Source organism: Tachypleus tridentatus, chromosome 5 (genome assembly GCF_004210375.1).
Source record: "Tachypleus tridentatus isolate NWPU-2018 chromosome 5, ASM421037v1, whole genome shotgun sequence".
Taxonomy (NCBI): Eukaryota; Metazoa; Arthropoda; class Merostomata; order Xiphosura; family Limulidae; genus Tachypleus; species Tachypleus tridentatus.
Genome location: NC_134829.1, coordinates 55105899 through 55126927, shown reverse-complemented (window position 1 = coordinate 55126927; position 21029 = coordinate 55105899). Strand labels below are relative to the sequence as shown.

The following is a 21029-nucleotide window of genomic DNA, read 5'->3' as shown; positions in this document are numbered from 1 at the left end:
ACTGTACTAATAGAATATGGCTCGTACCCTGCCGAAATTTATATTTGTGTCCCCTAATCCTACCTTTATCATCATGAAGATAAAAGATGATTCATCAATATTATCAATTAATAATCTTAAACACCTCAATCAGGTCCACCCCAGTCAGGTCCACACTAACTGTTCTCTTTTTTTCAAAAACAAGTAATTTCAGATATTCTGTTCGCGTAAGACTGTCTTTCCATTCTATATATCAGCAGATAGCCCCATGTGGCTTCGCTCTCAGAAAATACAACACATTTTATATATCATTATAGTACCACCCTTCCTCTGAACAATTTTCAACAGTTCCTTTCTGAGACTGGCACAGTACTACGTCCGTACTTTAAACTTACGATATTATAAACTGGAGTATAGACATGTACGCGTGTCATCCACTTATAGCTCGTAAAGTTTCGTCTTACTGACATTTAAAAGATAATATGAGACATCCGAATTATTTAGTAAGGGGGGGTAGAGTTTTTAGTTTGCATTAGAACAATAGGCAGTACACAGAATTGTTGATGATAAAGCAGAAAACCATTTATGGGTCAATCAGCAGTTAAGTATTAGTACTTTCAACGCTAACATTCGATTCCCAGTAGCGAAGAGCCTGCATCTGTCCTAATGTGTAGCTGCGCGCCAAAACAGACGATGTATAATTTTGTCGAATGGATATAAAAACATGGAGTAAAACTCGGTGAAAAGCGAAGTTACGTTATAATGAATTGAAAGTATTTTATTACAAATAAATAGTTCACTTTTCAGACTGACGTGGCACTGATGTATGACGCAGTGAAGCTGTTTTCTGCTGCTCTGCGTGACCTGGACAAAACCAACCAAAAGATCTTCGTTCGTCCAATTTCATGTCAAACAGAACAACCTTGGACTCACGGAAAAGATATTATTAATAAAATGCGAAAGGTATGTATATACTGTGTTGTTTGCTTCTGGTGTATTATTATTTATATACATATTGTGTTGTTTGTTTCTGGTGTATTATTATTTATATACATATTGTGTTGTTTGCTTCTGGTGTATTATTATTTATATACATATTGTGTTGTTTGCTTCTGGTGTATTATTATTTATATACATATTGTGTTGTTTGCTTCTGGTGTATTATTATTTATATACATATTGTGTTGTTTGCTTCTGGTGTCTTATTATTTATATACATATTGTGTTGTTTGTTTCTGGTGTCTTATTATTTATATACATATTGTGTTGTTTGTTTCTGGTGTCTTATTATTTATATACATATTGTGTTGTTTGTTTCTGGTGTCTTATTATTTATATACATATTGTGTTGTTTGCTTCTGGTGTCTTATTATTTATATACATATTATGTTGTTTGCTTCTGGTGTCTTATTATTTATATACATATTATGTTGCTTGCTTCTGGTGTCTTATTATTTATATACATATTATGTTGTTTGCTTCTGGTGTCTTATTATTTATATACATATTGTGTTGTTTGCTTCTGGTGTCTTATTATTTATATACATATTGTGTTGTTTGTTTCTGGTGTCTTATTATTTATATACATATTGTGTTGTTTGCTTCTGGTGTCTTATTATTTATATACATATTGTGTTGTTTGTTTCTGGTGTCTTATTATTTATATACATATTGTGTTGTTTGCTTCTGGTGTCTTATTATTTATATACATATTGTGTTGTTTGTTTCTGGTGTCTTATTATTTATATACATATTGTGTTGTTTGCTTCTGGTGTCTTATTATTTATATACATATTGTGTTGTTTGTTTCTGGTGTCTTATTATTTATATACATATTGTGTTGTTTGTTTCTGGTGTCTTATTATTTATATACATATTGTGTTGTTTGTTTCTGGTGTCTTATTATTTATGTACATATTGTGTTGTTTGTTTCTGGTGTCTTATTATTTATGTACATATTGTGTTGTTTGTTTCTGGTGTCTTATTATTTATGTACATATTGTGTTGTTTGTTTCTGGTGTCTTATTATTTATGTACATATTGTGTTGTTTGTTTCTGGTGTATTATTATTTATATACATATTGTGTTGTTTGCTTCTGGTGTCTTATTATTTATATACATATTGTGTTGTTTGTTTCTGGTGTATTATTATTTATATACATATTGTGTTGTTTGTTTCTGGTGTCTTATTATTTATATACATATTGTGTTGTTTGTTTCTGGTGTCTTATTATTTATATACATATTGTGTTGTTTGCTTCTGGTGTCTTATTATTTATATACATATTGTGTTGTTTGCTTCTGGTGTCTTATTATTTATATACATATTGTGTTGTTTGCTTCTGGTGTATTATTATTTATATACATATTGTGTTGTTTGCTTCTGGTGTATTATTATTTATATACATATTGTGTTGTTTGCTTCTGGTGTATTATTATTTATATACATATTGTGTTGTTTGCTTCTGGTGTATTATTATTTATATACATATTGTGTTGTTTGCTTCTGGTGTATTATTATTTACAGATGTTTTATATTTGGAAGTGAAAGATATGGAAAACTTTAGTAACTTGAATGTTGTTTTTTTATTTTCTTAGAAAAGCGGTGAAAGTGAAAGGAAAAACAAGATTTTTAATATTTTTCCAACTGTATTCTTTCCATCTGTTACTTTTTGTTAATCTGCTTTAAGGAAGTGAAACTTTTATTTGATATTTAGTCATTTCATTTTTCTCTGATAGATTGTTTAAGCAGAGAATTCATTGTGGAGACACAAGTACAGAGGACGACCTGAAGACGAAAGACGGAAGACTTTCGAAACGTCGTCCTCTGCACTTGTCTCCACAACAGGCAGTTGCCGTCCATTCTACAAAGTTTTATCATTTTCGTCTTTCGTTTATTTGACAATCAGTATATGTAAAACTATTGAAGACATGTCAAACCAAGTTTGTTTGTTTTTCATATTCCAATTTTAGATCGGTATCAACGGGTTAACAGGAAACGTTAAATTTGACGAAAACGGTTTCCGTTCGGATTTTAATTTGAAGATTCTACAGCTGACCCAGCAAGGACTGAAAGAGGTATTTGTTTATGTTTCTTCATAGCAAAGCCACAACGGGTTATCTGCTGAGTCCACCGAGGGGAATCGAACCCTCTGATTTTAGTGTTGTAATTCCGTAGACTTACCAGCGGAGTAATAAGAGGTATTTAGATGTATATAAATCAGATATTTGTGAAGCGATCAACCACGGTTTAGTGAAGACCTCCAAACTGAATGTATCATATGCGATTTAAAACTGGGTCACATTAAAAATATATCGCAAAATAGACTTAAGATACGAGACTGAATGTGTTAAAAACCAAGTTTGTCCACAGAGAAAAATACAGAACTAAACAGCCCTAAATACAGAAGCTGTCTGGTGTTTATTTTCTGTCAAATTTTTGTGACTTCTCACTAACTTAAAGCTTTCATTTATAATCGGCCTGGCATGGCCAGGTGGTTAAGGCGCTCGACACGTAATCCGAGGGTCGCGGGTTTGAACCCCCATCACACCAAACATGCTAGCCCTTTCATTGGGGCGTTATAATATTACAGTCACTCCCATTATTCGTTGGTAAAAGAGTCGTCCAAGAGTTGACGGTGGTTGGAGATTACTATCTGCCTTCACTCTATTCTTACACTGCTAAATTAGGAATGGCTGGCGCAGATAGCCCTCAAAACAAAGCAAACAAAACTCTAGAGCTACAAATAATTTTATTGATATAAAAAAGATGTGTTTGCTATACTTCAGTTGGTTTTGTTTAATAATAAAGAAAGACTTAATTCGCTAAAAGTTTGTTTGCTTTTTAAATTTCGCGCAAAGCTACTCGAGAGCTATCTGCGCTAGCCGTCTCCAATATAGTAGTGTAAGACAAGAGGAAAGGCAGCTAGTCATCACCACCCACCGCCAAATCTTGGGCTACTCTTTTACCAACGAATAGTGGGGTTAAACGTCACATTATAACCCAACCACGGCTGAAAAGGCGACTATGTTTGGTGCGACGCGGATGCGAACTCGCGAGCCTTAGATTACGAGTCGCAACATTAACCCACCTGGCCATGCCGGGCCTCCTCGCTGAAAGACTTGTGGTTATATCATTCAAAATGAAACGTCAGCTTCGTAAAGTCGAGATTCAATCAAATGTTTTTCTTATTTCTATTCACCTAAAACATGGCTTTACTTATTCAAACTCAAGCATAGATCCTGTGAAGTCTTGGAACGAATCCGTTTCTACCTCAGTTCCCATTAATTTTAAGCATTATGAGAATAAACTTGAACCAGACAGTGATTGGTCAAACTGACTGATAAAAGATGTTATTTTCTATATATTTTTTATGCCACCACCTCAATCTCTAAACCCAAGTAGAACAAAAAAAAACGTAGTTTCTGGCGCTGGGTTTCTTTAAAGAAATGAATACATATTATATTACTGACTGTTTGCTGTTACTTTCAGATGATTCAAATTGGAAGATTGTTTCCTTTAGATTGGAAAGTGGACACCACGCTCGGGAATTAACATGACGGGGAACTTTTCCAAAGCTTATGAAGAAGCCATACAGTCGCTAAAGAATAAGACACTTATTGTGACAACCCTTCTTGTAAGTTAGGTGACTATTTTTAGTTACTTCCAGGAGATACAGTAAAAGTATCAGCTACCATAAAGCTACGTATTATATAGTGGATAAAGTAATACGAACTAAGTTAGGTAGTTTAAATGAATCAATGGCGCATCTGTGACGTTAGGTGAAGTTTCTCCTTCAGTGATATGTTAAAATGAAAGTAATGATACACGATAGTCAGGAAGAGAATCTAATAAAGTCGCTTAATTAACAACAGTGGTGAAATGTACATAACAATGAACACGTGTTCATCTTTACCAGGGTCTGGCCTCACTGTCTATGTAATATAAAATTAACTACAGGTATTCATCTTTAAGACAGTCTCTACTAGTTAATAGTTTTGTGAAGCATTGAAACCTCAAAATAGTAGTGAAAGGTGTAGCCGAATATGACAGTGAATTAAATACAATAAATCTACAAACTTTAGTGAAGTGTGACCACTACTCAGGCTGGAAGTGAAAATCTTAAGTTATCAGTTGTTTTGTTTGCGATTTTAGTGTGATTGGTGTTTACATCAAAAACATTTTGGAAATGTGCTTGATTTTACTTTTTGAAGATCACAAGTTACGAAACCTTATAATTAATAATTAATTAATAATGTTTAGAAACATTATTACTAATATTATTATATTTAATGTGCAGAAACGTTATTTCTAATATTATTATATTTAATGTTTGGAAACGTTATTTCTAATATTATTATATTTAATGTGTAGAAACGTTATTTCTAATATTATTATATTTAATGTGTACAAACGTTATTACTAATATTATTGGCCTGGCATGGCCAAGCGCATAAGGCGTGCGACTCGTAATCCGAGGGTTGCGGGTTCGCGCCCGCGTCGCGCTAAACATGCTCGCCCTCCAAGCCGTGGGGGTGTATGATGTTACGGTCAACCCCACTATTCGTTGGTAAAAGAGTAGCCCAAGAGTTGGCGGTGGGTGGTGATGACTAGCTGCCTTCCCTCTAGTCTTACACTGCTAAATTAGGGACGGCTAGCACAGATACCCCTCGAGTAGCTCTGTGCGAAATTCCAAAACAAACTAATATTATTATATTTAATGTGTAGAAACGTTATTTCTAATATTATTATATTTAATGTGTAGAAACGTTATTTCTAATATTATTATATTTAATGTGTGCAAACGTTATTTCTAATATTATTGTATTTAATGTGTACAAACGTTATTACTAATATTATTGTATTTAATGTGTACAAACGTTATTACTAATATTATTGTATTTAATGTGTACAAACGTTATTACTAATATTATTGTATTTAATATGTGCAAACGTTATTTCTAATATTATCGTATTTAATGTGTGCAAACGTTATTTCTAATATTATCGTATTTAATGTGTAGAAACGTTATTTCTAATATTATTGTATTTAATGTGTAGAAACGTTATTTCTAATATTATTATATTTAATGTGTAGAAACGTTATTTCTAATATTATTGTATTTAATGTGTACAAACGTTATTACTAATATTATTGTATTTAATGTGTAGAAACGTTATTTCTAATATTATTGTATTTAATGTGTAGAAACGGTATTTCTAATATTATTGTATTTAATGTGTAGAAACGTTATTTCTAATATTATTGTATTTAATGTGTAGAAACGGTATTTCTAATATTATTGTATTTAATACAACGTATTATCTTTTACTGCTAAACACAATAATTAAAACATTTTTTCATTTTGTTTTTGATATAACTCTAATAAAATTATTTTGTCTAGAACGCCCCCTACATGATACTCAAAGAAGATCGTACCAAAGCTCTCACGGGAAACGACCGATACCATGGTTACTGTGTGGACTTGATTCGAGAAATTTCAAAGATTCGTGGATTCAAGTACACAATCAAAGAAGTTTCAGATAAAACTTACGGTAAAAAAAACAAGCATGGAGAATGGAATGGAATGATTCGAGAACTAATAGATGGGGTAAGGGTCAATCTTCAATGTAATTATATTTATAAGCTAAGAGAGCCTTACCAAGCTCTTATACAGGGTGTTCAGAAAGTCACTTTGCTGTTTTGTAATCATATTTTATTCAGTCCATTTCAAGCCAGCAACTAATAGCAGTGTTTAGAAACAAAATAAGAAGGATCCAAGCCTGTATTGATGTCAACGGGGTTCACTTTCAACATTGTTTATAATTGTCATTCATATTTACTGCCTGTATTCTATATTGAAACATGTCTGTTAATAAATATATAAGTGTACAGTGACTTTCCGAACACCCTGTATAATATCTGGCTGGTATGCATTCTGAGACTAAGGGAGCCTTTCCAAGTTCATATGTTGTCTGGATGACATATTATCAGGTTAAGGAAACGTTAAGAAGGTCATATACTGTTTTGTTTATATATTATTTTTTTGCTTTCAGTCGTATGTTCCTCAAGATATTAAAATATCTCATTGGAGTTTGAGTCTTGTAACCATAATTAATTTCTAAGCTAATGTTGCCAAGTAATATAACAGCTATGATTCTCTATTATTGTTTCAGTTACTGTATAACCTTTTAGTACTTTATAACACAAGTTTTTATTCTTGACTTTGTTTGTCTGTTTGTTTTTGAATTTCGCGCAAAGCTACACTAGAGCTATCTGTGCTAGCCGTCCCTAATTTAGCAGTGTAAGACTAGAGGGAAGGCAGCTAGTCATCACCACCCACCGCCAACTCTTGAACTACTCTTTTACCAACGAATAGTGGTATTGACCGTCACATTATATCGCCCCCACGGCTGAAAGGGAGAGCATGTTTGGTGTGACGGGGATTTGAACCCGCGACCTTCGGATTACGAGTCAAAAGTACCTTATCCACCTGGCCATGCCGGGCCTACTCTTGACTTAACCTTGATAATGTCAGTCCAAACTTGTAAGGACAACATTTTTTACAGACAGGAAACGTGAAACTTAGAATGTTTCCCTTGGTCTGGTGATTATGGTACTGGACTTGCAATATGTAAGCCGCAGATTTGAATCTTGGTACTGATAAAGCAGAGTCACTACCCCCCACCGTTAACTCTTGAGCTACACTTTAAGAATGAATAGTGGTATTAAACGGGGCCTGGCATGGCCTGGCGCGTTAAGGCGTGCGCTTCGTAATCTGAGGGTCGCGGGTTCGCGCCCGAGTCGCGCCAAAACATGCTCGCACTCCCAGCCGTGGGGGCGTTATAATGTTACGATCAATCCCACTATTCGTTAGTATAAGAATAGCCCAAGAGTTGGCAGTGGGTGGTGATGACTAGCTGCCTTCCCTCTAGTTTTACACTGCAAAATTAGGGACGGCTAGCACAGATAGCCCTCGAGTAGCTTTGTGCGAAATTCCAAAAAACCCAAACCAAGGTATTAAACGTCTCGTTTTAATGTTCTCACGGATAAAATAGAACACCGTGTAGTTTTGCGTGAGGCCTAGCATGGATTGATGGTTAGGGTTCTCGATTCGGAATCTCTGAGATGAGGGTTCGACTCTTCATCCCACCAAATATGCTCTCCCTTTAAGCCGTGTGGCGGTCAGTCCCACTATTCTTGGTAAAAGAGTAGCCCAAGAGTTAACGGTGGATGTTGATGACTAGCTGCCTTCCCTCTTGTCTTTCACTACTATATTAGGGACGGCTAACGCAGATAGCCCTCATGTAGCTTTGCGCGAAAGTAAAAAAAAAAAAAAATTACAAAGAATGTTTTGGCGTGAAATTCAATATATTATTAAGAGCTATTTCTAAATTGGTATATTGCATGCTTTTGACTTCAAGGTGATTATACACTGACGTCTGTTTCTAGCTGCAGCTTTATATATTTACTTGTTGTAATAAGACGTGAAAAACTAAAATTTGGCACAAACTGTAAATCTTTCCATGACTCTTGCATGTTTTGACTTTTTTTAAAAATCCTTAAACATTTCACTGTATTTCCAGAACGCGGATATCGCAATCGGTGACCTGACGATTACTTATGAACGTGAGGAAGTTGTAGATTTCACAATGCCCTTCATGAACCTTGGGATCAGCATCCTCTTTAGGAAACCCGCCAAGAAAGTTCCAAAGCTCTTTTCTTTCCTGTCACCCTTGTCCTTGGAAGTGTGGGTGTACATGGTGACTGCCTTCTTAGGGGTCAGCATCTTCCTTTTCGTCGTAGCTAGGTTCAGCCCATATGAGTGGACCAACCCTCATCCATGTGAACCAGAACCGGATACTTTAGAAAACCAGTTCAGTCTTTTGAATACTCTGTGGTTCACGATTGGTTGCTTGATGCAACAAGGCTCAGAACTGACTCCCAAGTAAGTTTGTATTTTGTAACCAGGAATCATCGTACAAAATAATTGGTAGTGTTATTCTTATTAACCTCTTGAAATAACTTAAACAAAATAACCAGAGATATGGAGGAAGTTAACTGATATTGTTTTGTCTCTTGAATTCTCTGCTCACCTATCAGAACAACAGAACATTTAAGCAGAGAAAGCGACGTAATGATGTCGGAGGTCCGTTGCACGCAACGTTTTTAACTTTTCATATATTTATAAATTAGGAAAATTAATAACAAAATATTACGATAATTCTTTCTAAATAAGGTCTTAAAACATTACAAAATGCTCCGATAAAAGTGGATAAAATACGTACAAAAATTCCACGATAAATCATATGTTTTATAAAGTTGGACTTACTGATGACTTTTGTGTGTGTGTTTATGACCAACACTATAAACTTTCAGAGCGATGTCGACTCGTGTGGTTGCTGGTATCTGGTGGTTCTTTACTCTCATTATGGTATCCTCGTATACAGCCAACCTAGCAGCTTTCCTCACCGTAGAAAGATTGGTTACTCCGATAGAGAGTGCTGATGACCTGGCCAAACAGTCCACTATTCATTACGGATGCGTCCAGTCTGGTTCCACGCAAGCTTTTTTTGAGGTAAGTTTGTTTCTTTGTAGTGAATTTCGCGTAATGTTACATAAGGACTAACTGCGCTAGTCGTCCCTAATTCGGCAGTGTAAGGGACTACAGGGAAGGCAGCTAGTTATCACCACCCACAGCCAACTCTTGGACTAATCTTTTACCAACGAACAGTGGAATTGACCGTCATATTATAATGTCATTGATGGGAAAGGGACTCGAAAGTTCGACCTTCCGATTGGGAGTCAAGCACCCTAACCATCTCTCGACGCTGGACCTTTGAAGTAAAAACAGTTGAAGTAAGACAAAATGTTAAAGAAATCAGCATTATGATATATTTGTTTACGTCACTGACAGAGATTACCATTGTTTTCTAAGCCCATGTAAGTTTTCTTTGTTACGATATTCGTGTACAGTTGCACGAGGGTTATTCGTAAGGGCCCGGTATGGCCAGGTGGGTTAAGGCGTGCGACTCGTAATCTGAAGGCCGCGAGTTCAAATCCCCGTCACACTAAACATGTTCGCCCTGTCAGCCGTGGGGGCGTCATAATGTGACGGTCAATCCCACTATTCGTTGGTAAAAGAGTAGCCCAAGAGTTGGCGGTGGGTGGTGATGACTAGCTGTCTTTACTCTAATCTTACACTGCTAAATTAGAGATGGCTAACGCAGATAGCCCTTGTGAAGCTCTGCGCGAAATTCAAAAACAAACCAAAAGAGTCTTTCTTCAACCTGTTTTACCTTCCTAGTTACTCCCACCATCCCAGTCTGCGGATTTACAACGCTAAAATTAGGGGTTCTATTCCCCTCGGTGGACACAGCAGATGTGGCTCTGCTATAAGAAAAACACACACACCATCCCATAATTCTTGTAATTCTTTTATGTCGATTTCTTAATATTATAATATTAAAATCTTTCTATTACTCTTGTAACGAAAATGCACTAATGTCTTGCGTTTGAAAAATACGTTTGGCTTAACGTGCACGTGCAATGGGTTTCAGTTCTTACGTCCAATAAGAACTGCGGTTAGGGTTAAATTTAGGCCTTTATAATAGAAAAACAACGAACCTCTGGTTACGTATAGAGATTTGTGATTTGTAAACAAACTGAACTTAAAGTTACGTTTAAGCTACCAGGAGGTGGGCAATACTTTTTTAGAGGAGGGGGCACTCCATGAATTTTGGTAAGTTATTGCAGGCCGCACATTGCTACTGTATTAAATTCAATTAGCACAGCATCGACTGTATAAAGACCCCTTTGTTTTTTCCACAATTACCGGGAGTCATGACGCGCACGAAAGAAATGTTAGATGGGCTGTATTTTGTCCACCCTTGATTTAAAACTTCATGATCAGGAACTTATGGTTAATTTTAGTTCGTGTACAACATCTTCAAACATATGATTTTGATACGTAAACTTCACCACTGAAAGACAAGAAGTTACGATCAGTCTTCTTGTCGATTATCCAGTCATTTCCGAAACAGTACTGACTTTCATCTCATTTGATTTCTCTGTCACCAATAACACAAATAAATAAACATTTTTCCTCAGGAATCCAACATTCCAACGTACAAAAGGATGTGGAACTTCATGGAGTCGACAAGACCCAGAGTGTTCGTAGAGTCTATTGAGAAAGGAGTTGAACGAGTTCGAAATGAAAACTATGCTTTTCTAATGGAATCAACTACTATAGAATACCTGGTGGAGAGAAAATGTGATCTGATGCAAGTTGGTGGACTCCTTGATACTAAAGGCTTTGGAATAGCCACTCCATCTGGTAAGACTCCACCGTCCTAAGTTATTTACAGTTAGTTGAGATAAAGTTAGAATACACTGCTTGAAACAGTTAAGAGATAACTAGATTTCAAGTACGGCAAAGCACAGTTACTGCTGATAAGTTAAGTTAATCATGTCCTTGAGGTACTATTTTATGTAAAGTATGTGTAGGTTGGCAAATCGTGTGATCTGACGCCATTATTTTTGCAGTTTATTTTAACAACAACAGAGTGTGGTCAGATTAATGGTTAAACACAGTAGGAGGTCGTGTTATATAAATGAGTATCTTTTGTAATTTATATAGCAAATGATGCATTCAGTAGTACATGTAAAGGACTGTCTTGTGTTGAACTTTGTTCTTTCATCGTATGTGTCTGATCATGTTAATATGTGAGCAGATAACAAACCTGTTTACATCTGCGAGTGCCTGTTGTATCATTTTGTTTTTAACGTTACTGTGCACCAAAATTTCATTTAGATTTTATAATATGTAGGTAACAAGTAATAGGTGGGTCTTTGGAAACATGTTCAGTAGTAGGGTCTTCAATAAGTATTGTGTAATAGTTTAGTATAATATCTGTGATCTTCTTATTGGTCGAGTGGTATGTTAACACAAGTGGAATACGATTGGTGTATTCTTTCTTGGTATGGTTGAGTGTTTGTTTCTGGTATATGAACTAGCTTCGGCGACTACATCAAGGATGAGAGAATCGTGGAAGTGATTTTTATATAAAAAAAAAGTCTTCATGTCACTAGGTTTATTACCGCTATGATCACTGTATAGTTTGCTCACAATTTCTATAACTATACAATATATTGATTTGCTGTTACTGTTCGAGTGAAAAGATTTGAAATGTAGGTAACCGTATGAATGTGTTCCTTTGTAACGTATACTAGTGGTCAGATGGTCGTCTTGTATTTGTATGTTAATGTAGGTACGTGTGTGGATGTGTTTCTTTGTAATCTAATCTATACTAGTGGCCAGATGGTCGTCTTCTATTTGTATGCTAATGTAGATACAACATTAGCATTTATTTCATCTATATTGTACTTGGTTAGAAACTCATGATAAATGATAACGCACTACTGACCACATCCTGTACAATGAGTGATTAGACTGACCCCACCCACACATGATTTGAAACCAGTTAAACATGTGTAAGAGATGTTGGACTACTGACCACTTCCTGTACAATGAGTGATTAGACTGAACCCACCCACACATGATTTGAATCCAGTTAAACATGTGTAAGAGATGTTGGACTACTGACCACTTCCTGTACAATGAGTGATTAGACTGACCCCACCCACACATGATTTGAATCCAGTTAAACATGTGTAAGAGATGTTGGACTACTGACTACTTCCTGTACAATGAGTGATTAAACTGAACCCCACCCACACATGATTTGAATCCAGTTAAACATGTGTAAGAGATGTTGGACTACTGATCACTTCCTGTACAATGAGTGATTAGACTGAACCCCACCCACACATGATTTGAATCCAGTTAAACATGTGTAAGAGATGTTGGACTACTGACTACTTCCTGTACAATGAGTGATTAGACTGACCCCACCCACACATGATTTGAATCCAGTTAAACATGTGTAAGAGATGTTGGACTACTGACCACTTCCTGTACAATGAGTGATTAGACTGACCCCACCCACACATGATTTGAATCCAGTTAAACATGTGTAAGAGATGTTGGACTACTGACCACTTCCTGTATAATGAGTGATTAGACTGAACCCCACCCACACATGATTTGAATCCAGTTAAACATATGTAAGAGATGTTGGACTACTGATCACTTCCTGTACAATGAGTGATTAGACTGAACCCCACCCACACATGATTTGAATCCAGTTAAACATGTGTAAGAGATGTTTGAAGGATCTTTGTCATCATACGATACACCTACAAACAGTGTTCTGGAATAAGCCTTATTGCCCCTAAACCCGTGGATTCGTTCTCTTTAAATGCCACATCGAAGGTCGACTTATATCAGTGCCTAATTAAATTACTGTTTTTATGAGCATGTAAAATGTAATGAACTTCAAAATAAATAGCACCAATCCACTTCAGTGGTAAATATTTACATATCAGATCACGTGATTGGTCAACTAATTCTTGTTGTACTGTAAACAAGTGATCTCAGGGGTGCTATAGGAATTATTTAACATTATTTTTGTCTTGTCGATTTTACAATATGAAAACCTTAATCATGCCTTTTTGTCAACAGTGTATCACCAAGTGCCTCCCTCTAGGAATTTCAAAAGAAGCAGCAAACAGTTAAAAAAGATAAAACACGAAAGGAATAATAATACGTCATTGAAATAAGCGTGACGTAAGGATTCAACTCTCCGTTGTTTCGGGTCATTTATCAGAGTTTTGTTGAAACTCATTTTAATTGGCTGAAAAATAAATACAATGTCTTTTCACTTCCCGTTGATAAAAAGAAATCAGATTTCAGAAATAATAATTCTAAAAAATTGTACGAAACAAACGGTATAACTTAGACGGTTATAGCTAAACAGATTATCCTTCATTTCTAGGTTCTCCCTACAGAACAGCTATTTCAAGCGCCATACTGAAACTACAAGAAAGTGGCGCCCTCCATATATTAAAACGGCGATGGTGGAAGCAGGAAGATCCTCAGTGTGAACAAGAGGTGAAAACTGGTTCGGGAAGAGCCAGTGAGCTTGGTTTAGATAATGTAGGTGGCGTTTTCGTAGTTCTGATGGCTGGACTAGGTTTTGCCTGCGTCATAGTTCTCGGCGAATTTACTTGGAAGTCAAGAAAAGTCGCTGTAGAGGAAAGGGTAAGAAAACAAAATAACGACTCAGTAATTAGTTTCACGTGATAATGTAACACACAAATAGGAAAACAAATTTAAAAAGGCAAATAATTAATAATTAGGCTTACGTGATATTAGCATACTACCGTATTCTGCGCCTTGTAAATTTGGAAACAATTCTAAGAAAAATATATTTTGACTTAGCAACCAACACCTTCATACAGCCTTGACTTTTCTTCAACCTACTGAGTAAATACGGTCAAATACATCATATTCTTCACAGTATATATTGACAATTTTAGTTAAATTGAATGTTTTATACCATTGAAAATACTTGTAAGTAATGAGGTTACGATCTGTATGAGAGGCCGTTTTGAATAGAACCCAAGCTAACCTTTTGCTTTAACCCATCAATTTTGTCTTGGAGGACGTATGAGAGTTTTTCAAGGCATTTTTTTAAAGAAAAAGGTGCATCTTACAAGGCGTAAATGCGGTAATCAGAAAATAAAGCCAAAAAGTAAACAATTAGGCTTAGGTGATGCTGTAGTATACAAAACAGAAAACAAAAAGTAAATAATTAGAACCTAGGCTTACGTGATGCTGTAGTATACAAAATAGAAAACAAAAAGTAAATAATTAGAACCTAGTTTTAGGTAATGGTATAGTATACTAAATAGAAAACAAAAAGTAAATAATTAGAACCTAGGCTTAGGTGATGCTGTAGTATACAAAATAGAAAACAAAAAGTAAATAATTAGAACCTAGTTTTAGGTAATGCTATAGTATACTAAATAGAAAACAAAAAGTAAATAATTAGAACCTAGTTTTAGGTGATGCTATAGTATACTAAATAGAAAACAAAAAGTAAATAATTAGAACCTAGTTTTAGGTGATGCTATAGTATACTAAATAGAAAACAAAAAGTAAATAATTAGAACCCAGGCTTAGGTGATGCTGTAGTATACAAAATAGAAAACAAAAAGTAAATAATTAGAACCTAGGCTTACGTGATGCTGTAGTATACAAAATAGAAAACAAAAAGTAAATAATTAGAACCTAGGCTTAGGTGATGCTGTAGTATACAAAATAGAAAACAAAAAGTAAATAATTAGAACCTAGGCTTAGGTGATGCTGTTGTATACAAAATAGAAAACAAAAAGTAAATAATTAGAACCTGGGCTTAGGTGATGCTGTAGTATACAAAATAGAAAACAAAAAGTAAATAATTAGAACCTAGGCTTAGGTGATGCTGTAGTATACAAAATAGAAAACAAAAAGTAAATAATTAGAATCTAGGCTTACGTGATGCTGTAGTATACAAAAAAAAAGTAAATAATTAGAACCTAGGTTTAGGTGATGCTATAGTATACTAAATAGAAAACAAAAAGTAAATAATTAGAACCTGGTTTTAGGTGATGCTATAGTATACTAAATAGAAAATAAAAGTAAATAATTAGAACCTAGTTTTAGGTGATGCTATAGTATACTAAATAGAAAACAAAAAGTAAATAATTAGAACCTGGTTTTAGGTGATGCTATAGTATACTAAATAGAAAACAAAAAGTAAATAATTAGAACCTAGTTTTAGGTGATGCTATAGTATACTAAATAGAAAACAAAAAGTAAATAATTAGAACCTAGTTTTAGGTAATGCTATAGTATACTAAATAGAAAACAAAAAGTAAATAATTAGAACCTAGGCTTAGGTGATGCTGTAGTATACAAAATAGAAAACAAAAAGTAAATAATTAGAACCTAGTTTTAGGTGATGCTATAGTATACAAAATAGAAAATAAAAAGTAAATAATTAGAACCTAGTTTTAGGTGATGCTATAATATACAAAATAGAAAATAAAAAGTAAATAATTAGAACCTAGTTTTAGGTGATGCTATAGTATACAAAATAGAAAACAAAAAGTAAATAATTAGAACCTAGGCTTAGGTGATGCTGTAGTATACAAAATAGAAAACAAAAAAGTAAATAATTAGAACCTAGTTTTAGGTGATGCTATAGTATACAAAATAGAAAATAAAAAAGTAAATAATTAGAACCTAGTTTTAGGTGATGCTATAATATACAAAATAGAAAATAAAAAGTAAATAATTAGAACCTAGTTTTAGGTGATGCTATAGTATACAAAATAGAAAACAAAAAGTAAATAATTAGAACCTAGTTTTAGGTGATGCTATAGTATACAAAATAGAAAACAAAAAGTAAATAATTAGAACATGGGCTTAGGTCATACTATGGCACACTAATCATAAGACACGCCCAAAAATGTGAATAATTAGTAATTAAACGTAAGTGATACTACAGGAAGTAGTGAAATAAGAACTTTACCGAAAGTATTTAAAGCCACTTTAAAGTTTGCGCCACACTAATTAGTTAAATGGGCTCTTGAAAATAGTGGCACCATCTGTTTACTGTTTGGTTTTATTTTCATTTTGAAATGTACGGTTAACGATTTTCATCAGAATTCTCAGGCGTGCGTCCTAAACTCCCTATTGTAAGTTGGAACAGTACTATTCTGGGAAATATTTGATTGGAAATTTTCACTTTAAATCTCATCAAATTCCGTTTTCCACCTTCCACTCCAACATGTGGGTTAAGAATAATTTGTTTGTCAAGTTTTCTTATACATGTTACACGTTAACATTTAGAGTTGTCCTTTCTGTTGTGTAGGAACCACTCTGTGTGGAGTTGTGTAAGGAGCTCAAGTTTGCCATTACTTGTGGAGGATCCACTAAACCGATCGAGAAATCTCGCGAGAACCATCAACCAACAAATAGTCTCCACTTCATGCCTCTTACGAGCTTTGAAAACGTAGGCGCTAAAGAAATTGTATCTTGACATTATGACACTGACACCAGTTACTTCCGCTAGGTGGAGGACATTGTAAGCGCCATCGAGTGGAGTCTTTTTTCAGCAAAATAGCCACTTACAATCCACACACACACACACAAATTACAGTTACGTTAGAGTCTATATTATTGTCAAAGTGTTTAAGCTAGCTGTATATTTTGCAAGTTAACAAAGAAATGTGAATACTATTGCTATTGTGCAATGAGCTTTTGGTATGCAAGCTAATTAGTAGCAGTAATGTGATATTTGGTCCTATGTTACCTAGCGGTATATTATATTTTAATTTTATTAGTGCATTCGATGGTTAAATGTGTTATTCTAAAATCGTATTTTCCTTACATGTATGCACCACATCTAATCGTGATAAAGCTATGAAATAATGTTGTACTGTTGTTGCTAATTGTACTTACGAATTTCTAGTTTGATAGAAAAAAGTTTTGTCAATTTTATCCACGAGCTTAAGTAACGAAAACATATGACAACAGTCCATAATTGTGTTCAATAAGGAATGCTTGAGAACAATGGTAAACATATGACAACAGTCCATAATTGTGTTCAATAAGGAATGCTTGAGAACAATGGTAAACATGTGACAACAGTCCATAATTGTGTTCAATAAGGAATGCTTGAGAACAATGGTAAACATATGACAACAGTCCATAATTGTGTTCAATAAGGAATGCTTGAGAACAATGGTAAACATATGACAACAGTCCATAATTGTGTTCAATAAGGAATGCTTGAGAACAATGGTAAACATATGACAACAGTCCATAATTGTGTTCAATAAGGAATGCTTGAGAACAATGGTAAACATATGACAACAGTCCATAATTGTGTTCAATAAGGAATGCTTGAGAACAATGGTAAACATATGACAACAGTCCATAATTGTGTTCAATAAGGAATGCTTGAGAACAATGGTAAACATATGACAACAGTCCATAATTGTGTTCAATAAGGAATGCTTGAGAACAATGGTAAACTGCTGTTGATAGAAGATTATAATTGAAGTTATGAAATGCTCAGAAATGTCCATGTCTAAATAAAATGCTCAATCGGTACCCTATAGTTTATTTATTATCCAGTAACTAGAAGATAGTTTTAGAAGATTTATTCTACCAATGCGACCGTAACCGCCAGTAAATAAATATTAATAACTCGTCTTAAAAATATAGATGGCTGATTAAACATGAATATTTATAAATCAGTTTATTTGTTGTACTTCGAGAAAACCTACGCGATATTCATCTACACTAGCCGTTCTTAATTTAGCAATGATAGTCAGGAGAGAAGGCAGCTAGTCAACATCACCCACCTCCAACTCTTGGGGGCTACTCTGTCAAACCAAATATTGGGGTTTCCCCACTCCCCTTTTCTTATACTGCACTCACGGCCCCAAAATGTGAAGCGTAATTTATCTCCATTTCTTGAAGGTAACGAGGTACAAATCAAAGAAACCTCAGATTCACAGTCCAGAACATTAAGCAGGGAGTCAGTACTTGTCTCCTCGATTCAAATCCTCACTTTTGATCTCTTTTCGTCATTATAGCAGCTTTAATTTGTGGTGGGACAGTTGTTTAAAGTGGCCCTTAACCTTTATTTATCAGACACCAGAAAATTGTTGTTGGGTTACATTTAACCTTTTTATTTTGTTTATTTATTGTTTATTAGTGCTAAAACACTCACAGAAAACGTGGATAGGGTGGATGACAGGTATCGTACTGGTAGAAACTTCACTGAATTTTCTATGGACTGAACACATTTACTTGTTTGGCTCCTAAGAACATAACAGCTTTTATCAGGGTCACATGAATTGTCCTCTTCGTTGTCCTTCAGAGCCGCATAAGTTGTCCTCTTCGTTGTCCTTCAGAGTCGCATAAGTTGTCCTCTTCGTTGTCCTTCAGAGTCGCATAAGTTGTCCTCTTCGTTGTCCTTCAGAGTCGCATAAGTTGTTCTCTTCGTTGTCCTTCAGAGTCGCATAAGTTGTCCTCTTCGTTGTCCTTCAGAGTCGCATAAGTTGTCCTCTTCGTTGTCCTTCAGAGTCGCATAAGTTGTTCTCTTCGTCGTTGTTCTCCAGTCTCATAAGTTGTTCTCTTCGTCGTTGTTCTCCAGTCTCATAAGTTGTCCTCTTCGTCGTTGTTCTCCAGAGTCGTCTCATAAGTTGTCCTCTTCGTCGTTGTCCTCCAGAGTCACACGAGTTGGTGTCTTCATTGCCAGAGAATATGACTAAAGAACTTTATACAGAACTGAGAACTGGACTAGTATTACGATTATACAAACACTGAGACTGATCTAGGATTTCACGTATATGCATTTTTAGTGACTAATCACATCTGATATGTATTGTAAATGTTCAGTGCTACTGTCTTACATTTGGTACCAGTTTCATCTTGTCGGTTTCCACAGACCGAAGTCAGTTAGGATCGTTGGTACTAAACACTAATAATTAGTGTCTAGTTCCGGAATACCAAACGAATAAACTTTCAAAAAGACTGTAATCCAACGTTTCCGAGTTGTTCACAACCTTTTATCAAAATGTATTTTGTTATCAATAACTCCTGATCAAAGCACATTAACCATATAGAAAACAACTAATAACAACTCTACCGATGTGGTAATTTCAAAACCTTTTACTTGTTATTTTCTATCACGGAGTAACATTTCCGGAAGTACACTCTAAAACCATTGAGGTAATGAAGTCGTGATTCTTTGGATTAAACCTGAAAATCCATCAGAATAATTCTCGTGTTATCCAAACACAAACACTATTGAATGTAATCCATCACATGAATTCCATAAAGGGGCGTAATTTTGAAATTTGTTGGACTGGTGTATAACTCTCTTTTTCTACCAGAATCTTGAGAAATGCCTCTATTCTGCATTTTCACCTCTTGCCAGTTTTGCAGTATTAACAAAAAAAAAAAAAAATGAAATGTTTGCAACCATCCAGTCTTTGAATCTCGTCAAATTTAAAAACGTACTCTTTTGATAGTTGTACATTGCGTACCAAGATTTCGTGCCCTGTTTCAGCTTGTTTCTAAATATGAATTCACATAATATACCCTTTCACCTTCGCGGCTCTAGAAACCATTTCCAATAATTTTTTTTTTCAATGTATAGATTTTCGACATGATGTTGTTTTTTGAATTAAGCACAAAGCTACACCACGGGTATCGAAACCCAGATTTAAGCGTCGTAAGACCGCGGACATACCGCTGAGCCACTGCGACACCGTGTCGCAACCAGAAGCATAACTATGTGTACATTCAGTAGAGTAAGCGAGTGTAAGTAAAGCGGGTTACAGTATACTGTACATTCAGTACAGTAAGCGAGTGTAAGTAAAGCGGGTTACAGTATACTGTACATTCAGTAGAGTAAGCGAGTGTAAGTAAAGCGGGTTACAGTATACTGTACTTTCAGCGAGTGTAAGTAAAGCGGGTTACAGTATACTGTACATTCAGTAGAGTGTAAGTAAAGCGGGTTACAGTATACTGTACATTCCTGAGTAAGCGAGTGTAAGTAAAGCGGGTTACAGTATACTGTACATTCAGTAGAGTGTAAGTAAAGCGGGTTACAGTATACTGTACATTCCTGAGTAAGCGAGTGTAAGTAAAGCGGGTTACAGTATACTGTACATTCAGTAGAGTAAGCGAGTGTAAGTAAAGCGGGTTACAGTATACTGTACATTCAGTAGAGTAAGCGAGTGTAAGTAAAGCGGGTTACAGTATACTGTACATTCAGTAGAGTGTAAGTAAAGCGGGTTACAGTATACTGTACATTCCTGAGTAAGCGAGTGTAAGTAAAGCGGGTTACAGTATACTGTACATTCAGTAGAGTAAGCGAGTGTAAGTAAAGCGGGTTACAGTATACTGTACATTCAGCGAGTGTAAGTAAAGCGGGTTACAGTATACTGTACATTCAGCGAGTGTAAGTAAAGCGGGTTACAGTATACTGTACATTCCTATGTCTATGTACTCTATAAAGTGTAGCTATTGGACTTGGAGGCAGTTGTTAGAGAATAAGTGTCACACTTGTGTTTATATAT

General features: G+C 35.2%; 1 protein-coding gene across 1 annotated transcript in view; it reads left to right on the top strand.

The window, feature by feature from the left end:
* Nucleotides 1-17365, top strand: part of LOC143251201 (glutamate receptor ionotropic, kainate 2-like) — a 44500-nt gene extending 27135 nt beyond the window's left edge. The window contains exons 7-15 of the mRNA XM_076502625.1: nucleotides 787-942; nucleotides 2953-3057; nucleotides 4503-4616; nucleotides 6385-6591; nucleotides 8567-8928; nucleotides 9360-9558; nucleotides 11091-11316; nucleotides 13877-14142; nucleotides 16802-17365. Coding sequence (XP_076358740.1) covers nucleotides 787-942; nucleotides 2953-3057; nucleotides 4503-4616; nucleotides 6385-6591; nucleotides 8567-8928; nucleotides 9360-9558; nucleotides 11091-11316; nucleotides 13877-14142; nucleotides 16802-16969 — 1803 coding nt within the window. The 3' untranslated portion in view covers nucleotides 16970-17365. The remainder of the gene's footprint in view (nucleotides 1-786; nucleotides 943-2952; nucleotides 3058-4502; nucleotides 4617-6384; nucleotides 6592-8566; nucleotides 8929-9359; nucleotides 9559-11090; nucleotides 11317-13876; nucleotides 14143-16801) is intronic.
* Nucleotides 17366-21029: the final 3664 nt, after the last annotated feature.